This window comes from Salvelinus namaycush, unplaced genomic scaffold (assembly GCF_016432855.1).
Source record: "Salvelinus namaycush isolate Seneca unplaced genomic scaffold, SaNama_1.0 Scaffold14, whole genome shotgun sequence".
Taxonomy (NCBI): Eukaryota; Metazoa; Chordata; class Actinopteri; order Salmoniformes; family Salmonidae; genus Salvelinus; species Salvelinus namaycush.
The window spans coordinates 464,760-472,326 of NW_024058119.1; the positions used below are offsets into that span (position 1 = coordinate 464,760).

Here is a 7,567-nt window from a genome sequence, read left to right on the forward strand (position 1 = left end):
CTGACTGGTAATAGGACTTCACTGCTACTTCCTACCTGACTGGTAATAGGACTTCACTTCTACTTCCTATCTGACTGAAGGCTGTAGGAATGAAGATATAAGATAGCATAACTTCCTGTAGGCAGTGTAGCATAACTTCTTGTGGGCAGTGTAGCATAGCTTCCTGTAGGCAGTGTAGCAGAACTTCCTGTAGGCGGTGTAGCATAACTTTCTGTAGGCAGTGTAGCAGAACTTCCTGTGAAAGTAGTGAAATGAATGACATTGAATGAAAAGGTGTGGCATTTACTTCTGTGTATGTCCAATGTACACTGCTCAAAAAAATAAAGGGAACACTTAAACAACACAATGTAACTCCAAGTCAATCACACTTCTGTGAATTCAAACTGTCCACTTAGGAAGCAACACTGATTGACAATAAATGTCACATGCTGTTGTGCAAATGGAATAGACAAAAGGTGGAAATTATAGACAATTAGCAAGACACCCCCAATAAAGGAGTGGTTCTGCAGGTGGTGACCACAGACCACTTCTCAGTTCCTATGCTTCCTGGCTGATGTTTTGGTCACTTTTGAATGCTGGCGGTGCTTTCACTCTAGTGGTAGCATGAGACGGAGTCTACAACCCACACAAGTGGCTCAGGTAGTGCAGCTCATCCAGGATGGCACATCAATGCGAGCTGTGGCAAGAAGGTTTGCTGTGTCTGTCAGCGTAGTGTCCAGAGCATGGAGGCGCTACCAGGAGACAGGCCAGTACATCAGGAGATGTGGAGGAGGCCGTAGGAGGGCAACAACCCAGCAGCAGGACCGCTACCTCCGCCTTTGAACCAATCATTGAAACAAAACATTACAAAATAACATGGGTAACTATTTACATACTTTCAATATTTGGAAGACCCTCAGTCCTCTATCAAATCAAATCTATTTACATAGCCCTTCCTACATCAGCTAATATCTCAATGTGCTGTACAGAAACCCGGCCTAAAACCCTAAACAGCAAGCAATGCAGGTGTAGAAGCACGGTGGCTAGGAAAAACTAGGAAGGCAAAACCTAGGAAGAAACCTAGAGAGGAACCAGGCTATGAGGGGTGGCCAGTCCTCTTCTGGCTGTGCCGGGTGGAGATCACAGTGGTTGTAGAGGGTGCAACAGGACAGCACCTCAAGAGTAAAAATGAACAGTTTAGGGTTCCATAGCCGCAGGCAGAACAGTTGAAACTGGAACAGCAGCAAGGCCGGGTGGACTGGGGACCGCAAGGAGTCATCATGCCAGGGGGTCCTGACGCATGGTCCTGGGGCTCAGGTCCTCAGAGAAAGAAGGAGAGAAAGAGAGAGCATACTTAAATTCACACAGGACACCGGATAAGACAGGAAAAGTACTCCAGATATAACAAACTGACCCTAGCCCCCCGACACATAAACTACTGCAGCATAAATACTGGAGGCAGAGACAGGAGGGGGTCATGAGACACTGTGGCCCCATCCGATGAGACCCCCGGACAGGGCCAAACAGGAAGGATATAACCCCACCCACTTTGCCAAAGCTCTACACAATATTCTGCTGCTGATGCCAGATGCCATAGCAGTCTCTTTCTGATGTAAAGCAGAGGGTCACCGAGCATGTGGTGCAGGTGATGGGGGACTTCATCTTGCAAACAACACAGCAACGCCTCCATGCTGTGCCCTTTTGGCCCTTAGGCACATCCATGCCTGCACAAATATATTTGGGCAGATGAACACTTGTGGCAGGAGCAGAAGGGACAGGGTGTGGTGCAGTGGTGCTGTAGCCAGCAAGCTCCTTGATGAGCTGCTCTCTGAAGGCTTTCTGTGAGAGTAAGGGCTTTCCACAGCTCTTAGCCATTTCCTTGTGTAGGATGAATGCATTCACCACAGCAATGTCGACGAAATGATAGAAGAAGGTCTTGTACCATTTCATTGTCTTATGCAGAACATTGTAATAGCCTATCAGCGCATCTGATAGGTCCACACCTCCCATGCTCTTGTTGTAGTCCTTTACTGCAGCTGGAATGGGGACATTTTTGGTGGTCCATACCCCGGCACCATCCTTGACACGTCTGACCACATGATCCCCACTGAAGGACTTGTGGATTGTTGTGCACATCACCACCTCTCTGGTATCCATCCACTTTACAAAAAGCAAGCCATCTTCACGGATCCATTGCATGGTCCCCCGCTCAGCCCGCTCAGGCATGTCGTTCACCTTCGTCTTCGGAAAGCCCACCCTGTTGGTACGAATGGTGCCACAAGCCCACACTTCCCGCTTCCTAAGGTCTGCAAACAGGGTAGGGCTTGTATAGAAGTTATCCACAAACAGTTTGTAGCCCTTCCCTAGCAGTTTAAAATCCAATAACTCCATTACAGAGTCATAGCCAAGTCCCTTACCGGTAGCAAAACTGTTCTTCCCCTCAAAGACAAAAGAAATGCATGTGTAGGCACACACAGAATCAGCCAACACAAACAGCTTGTAACCCCACTTGGTTGGTTTGTTTCGCATGTATTGTTTGAGGCCAATTCTGGCCTTTGAGGCTACCATCCTCTCATCGATTGACACGTTCTGGGCTGGCTGAAAGTACGTCTTGCAGGCCTCAACAATGCTGGAGTAGAGAGGTTTGATTTTGCACAGTCTATCAAACGTTGCTGTGCCTCTCTTCTTGTCATTCGCTTCATCAACCTTTGGGTCACTGATATGAAGCGCCTGTGAAAGAACCAGAAATCTTTTGCAGGACATAACAGTCATGGGAAAAGGCAGTTGGTAGAGTGATGACATTTTCCAGTAGTCCGTCAGGCTTTTCAGCTTCACCATCCCCATGTAGATGACCAGTGAAAGGTAGCAGAAAAAGTCTGACATGGATATGGGCTTCCATGCTACCTTTTTGCCTGCCTGCTTCTTCTTCCCATACTTATTCGTGTTAGACACGAGCGAATCTACAACGGATTGTGTGAAAAACAACTGAAAAAGCTGAAGGGGGCTGTAAGTTGTGGTCGAGTTCACCTGAGGTCCTGGCTTCCTTTTCGGCCGAAAAGTTGGTTGGGGTGGCTCCACATCATCTTCTAGGACAGTGTGCCAACACCCTTCTGTCCCTTTGTTAGCAGGTGGCACACTTCCCCTCTTCCGCTTCTTTGTCGGTGCCTTCACACCTGTAGATGGCCCAGAGACAGCAGGGGTCCAGCTGGATGAACAAGTTGGCGCTGGGGGCTCCCAGTCGGAATCAGTGCCACTGTGAATGAAAATGTTCAGTTAGAATAGTTTCACATATGAGCCCTGTATCAACAGGTATAATAAACATATATAAAGAGTACAGGGAACATAAAGTGCTGTTCCATTTCACTTTGGCCATTTTGTGGGCCTGCCTCAAATAGGCCATTTCATGTGGGGGTGGGGCGTAGCAACAGACACACGCGCCTCGGCCATGCTCCCTCTAACCGTAATATATAGCCTAATTAGAGAAAGCATGCTGGCTCTGTTGAGATGTATGGGTTTGCTGTTACATTCTACTCCATTCCATTTATATATATATATATACACACACACACAAACATAGGCTATGGGTCGTTCACATACATACAAATGTATCCTCACTCACAATGAATAGCCAACGTGTAATTTACACATTTCATTACCTTTTTATTGCAAATAAAATGTAACAACAAATAAAATAATATTTTATATTATTAATTTCAAACAACGGCATTAGCATGAGAAGAACTTACCAGTCCAAAACAATGTCCTCTCCGTTCAAAAAATAGGCCTCAGTTTCAGAATCATAGGAGTGATCGCTAATGGAGTCTTCCTCAAAAAACAGTTCTGTATCACTTTTACGATCAATTTCCTCTATAATTTTGTCTACATTCGTATATCTAGTCTTAGATTTAGCTTTCCCTGACTTATTCGCCATGATGTTGGATAAATAAACAGCGGAAGATGCAAGTTGCCGAAATACTGCTGTGCGTAATAACTTTCCTTCCTTCCAGTTCTAAACGCAAAGGTAAAAGACACTCGTTACACCTGCGTTTCATGTATGGGTTGGTCTTCAAACAAAGAACCATTTGATAGTGCCATTTACCTCTGTTCATTGGCTATCTACCCAGCTAGATTTCAAGACGATGAGTGGTCATTGGGTTAAAATACAGTCAATCAACGAGACAGTGGTCATATAATTGGTGCACAATGAGCTCGTTACTCGTTGTCTTCCAATCGTTTTTTTCGTCTCAATACGTCCCACGAAATGACCCATCAAGTTTGGTTGTGTTACAAAACAAACAGTTGATTGCAAGGAAACCAAACATGACTGGATAACGTCAGGTTTAGTCAGTGTATTTAGGTCGGATGTTTCGTCGAAAATTTAATGAAATGAAATTCAACGACATAAGCGTTCACAAAATGTTTCGTGTTAGGCTATAAAAAATGGATTTAACTGAACAAAAGACCATTCAGTGTGTAACAATGAGCCTTGGGATTGCAAACAGAGCAAAATCTTCAAAGGTAAACGATTTATTTCAACGCAATCTGTGATAATGTTACGCTAGTGCTGGTTGAAAAAGTAGTTTGTTATGGAGCGCTGAGCTCAGATTATCGCATCCTATTCTTTCGCAGTAAATCCTTTTTTAAATCTGACAACACAGTTGGATTAGCAGGATTCTAGGCTTTTGAAGCATGTGAGACACTTGTATTTTCAGGAATGTTTAATATGACTATTTGTGGCGATCACCGTATGTTGTCTATTTTCAAACCCGGATCCGGGATCGGTAGTTAAGAGAAGTTCATTTTACCTCTATTTCTGCTTTTTGTTACTCCTCTCTTTGGTTGGAAAAATGGCTGTATTTTTCTGTGACTTGGCTCTAACCTAACATAATCGTTTGGTGTGATTTCGTCGTAATACCTTTTTGAAATCGGACACTTTGGCTGGATTTACAACAGGTGTATCTTTAAAATGGTGTGAAACACTTGTATGTTTGAGGAATTTAAATGATGGGATTTCTGTTTTGAATTTGGCGCCCGGCAGTTTCACTGGCTGTTGACGAGGTGGGACGCTACCGTCCCACATACCCTAGTGAGGTTAACAAGAAATTTGTGGAGTGGTTAAAAAACAAGTTATAATGACTCCAACCTAAGTGTATGTAAACTTCGACTGTGTGTATAAATATATAAAAAAATATATATATATAATATCAAATGAATATGCGACCATTTAAACAACTGCATTAGCATGAGAAGCAAAAACCTATTTTACTTACTGATCTAAAAGTGGATCTTTTCCTTCCAAAAACATTTCTTCCGCGCTGGAATCATAACTGTGGTCATTCACAGAGTCCTCATCCATTCCTTCTGTGTCACTCTCCTGGTCAATTTCTGCAATAATATCATCAAAATGTTTATACTTGGACTGAGATTTAGCTTTTCCACTCTTAGTAGCCATGTTTAACTTTTTCAGATTTGAGAAGTTTGTAGAAGAGAAGGAACTGCTGTGAAACGTAAACTACAGTGCGTCCTGTTTCCTTTCACCAGAGAATGAACTCTGTTGTACACAGCTCTAGCATGATGGCTGTTTGTCCTACAAACGGCATTCACATACTGCTGGAAAGCCCAGCTCATTGGCTATCTAGCTAGGTTTCAAAACGATAGGTGGTCATTGGACCAAGACCCTTCATGGGCTAATTCAGGTGTTGTACAGCCAATACATAATGTAGAATGATGAAACAAGTTTGGTTGCCTTCTAGAGTGTCTGAAGATTGCACAGAAACCGAACTTGACCATGTTAAACAATGTTAGATTTCTAACAAAATTAGATTTCATAAAATTGTTTTGTTGCAAGTTCAGTCGGAATTCATGCAGAATGCTGTTTACAACATGGATGGTGTGAGGATATACAATACCATTCAAGAGTTCGGGGTCACTTAGAAATGTCCTTGTTTTTGAAAGAAAAGCAATTTTTTTGTCCATTTAAAATAACATAAATTTGATCATAAACACAGTGCAGACATTGTTAATGTTGTAAATGACTATTGTAGCTGGAAATGGCTGATTATCTACATAGGCGTACAGAGGCCCATAATCAGCAACCATCACTCCTGTGTTCCAATGGCACGTTGTGTTACCTAATCCAAGTTTATCATTTTAAAAGGCTAATTGATCCATTTTGAGCCTGTAATCAAACCCACAAATGCTGATGCTCCAGACACTCAACTGGTCTAAAGAAGGCCAGTTTTATTGCTTCTTTAAATCAGCATAACGGTTTTCAGCTGTGCTAACATAAATGCAAAAGGGTTTTCTAATGATCAATTAGCCTTTTAAAATGATAAACTTGGATTAGGTAACACAAAGTGCCATTGGAACACAGGAGTGATGGTTGCTGATAATGGGCCTCTGTACGCCTATGTAGATATTCCATAAAACAATCTTCCATTTCCAGCTACAACAGTCATTTACAACATTAACAATGTTTACACTGTATTTCTGATCAATTTGATGTTATTTTATTGGACAAAAAATGTGCTTTTCTTTCAAAAACAAGGACATTTCTAATTGACCCCAAACTTTTCAACGGTAGTGTATATATAGAAACACACGTTTAAAATGTGTACCAATTGATTGGTGGAAAGAACAGGTGACTAAGTCAAACAAGATGTTTATTAGTCTGTGACAGCCCTACTGGTAAAAGATACCAACTCTGCTGGTTGTCCTGGTAACAGATACCAGTGGGCAGATCTATTGTATTTGTTCAAACTAAACTACAGCACTTACTTTGATGAGTCAAATCTGATCCTTTCTTCTCTTCTCCTCCTCTCACAGTTCCACGCAGCCCCGTTGTTTTCCTGCAGTCCACCAGCAGCACAGACAACCTCTTTATACCCAGCAGTGAGGCGCTACCGGGAGAGCCACGACACAGGGACTCCGGGAGGGTGAAAGGGCTAGCGTTGTCCTGGTAACCATAAAGAGGGGACACAGACACATATCATTATGGATACTGAAGTCACTGTTGTCATAAAGTGCTTTACAGAAATCCAGCCCAGACCCTGATAGAGCAAGCTGTATGCTAGACCAGACCAAGCTGTACCATCTGGTGTTGTGATCTGGAGAGACTCTTCTCTGACTCGTCAGCATCAGGATGTTGTTGAGGCTCCCCAGAGGATCCACGATAGTCACGTCTCTCTCCTGTGTGAACGAGAACAGCAAACAGACGGTAAACTTATGACCATCTATTACAATCAAGAGGCATGAATATGTCTAAAATGGCCTTTTTCATCATGATTTTGTCAAATATTGTTTGTGTTGCAAATGTATAGGGTCAATTCCACAAAATGGGTGCCTTTAACATCCCTTTGATATTTTAAGTAGATTTTAAAAGCCTGTTATATTAGATGAGGTGAACTTTAATGTAGACCACATGGAGAATGAGAATTCAATACATCGAAGTCCCAAAAACATATGTACCAATGGCAGATTGCCCCTTAAACAATTCCTACAGTACTGAACAACATATTCAAGTGTAGAACTTCAGTAGAATGTCCCTTTAAAACCACACATTAGTTCAACAAGTTTTTTTTTGTTTTTT

General features: G+C 42.5%; 1 protein-coding gene across 1 annotated transcript; it reads right to left on the reverse strand.

The window, feature by feature from the left end:
* Positions 1-1,539: 1,539 nt before the first annotated feature.
* LOC120036623 (piggyBac transposable element-derived protein 4-like) lies at positions 1,540-6,790 on the reverse strand. The gene is made up of 4 exons (XM_038983003.1): positions 6,757-6,790; positions 5,250-5,364; positions 2,269-3,232; positions 1,540-1,818 (listed from the first exon to the last, which is right to left on the reverse strand). The coding sequence occupies exons 2-4, from the start codon at positions 5,333-5,335 to the stop codon at positions 1,540-1,542; spliced, it is 1,329 nt and encodes a 442-aa protein (XP_038838931.1). The 5' UTR covers positions 5,336-5,364; positions 6,757-6,790.
* Between the last annotated feature and the right edge of the window lie 777 nt (positions 6,791-7,567).

What these genes read in the sequence shown, in the direction of transcription:
- LOC120036623 (XM_038983003.1), bottom strand. Translation starts at nt 5,335, where the DNA reads ATGGATGAGGACTCTGTGAATGACCACAGTTATGATTCCAGCGCGGAA. An exon ending in AAAGATCCACTTTTAGATCA is followed by an intron (nt 3,233 to 5,249) that starts GTAAGTAAAATA and finishes TTTCATTCACAG; the next exon opens with TGGCACTGATTCCGACTGGG. An exon ending in CAGACCTTAGGAAGCGGGAA is followed by an intron (nt 1,819 to 2,268) that starts GTGTGGGCTTGT and finishes TTACTCTCACAG; the next exon opens with AAAGCCTTCAGAGAGCAGCT.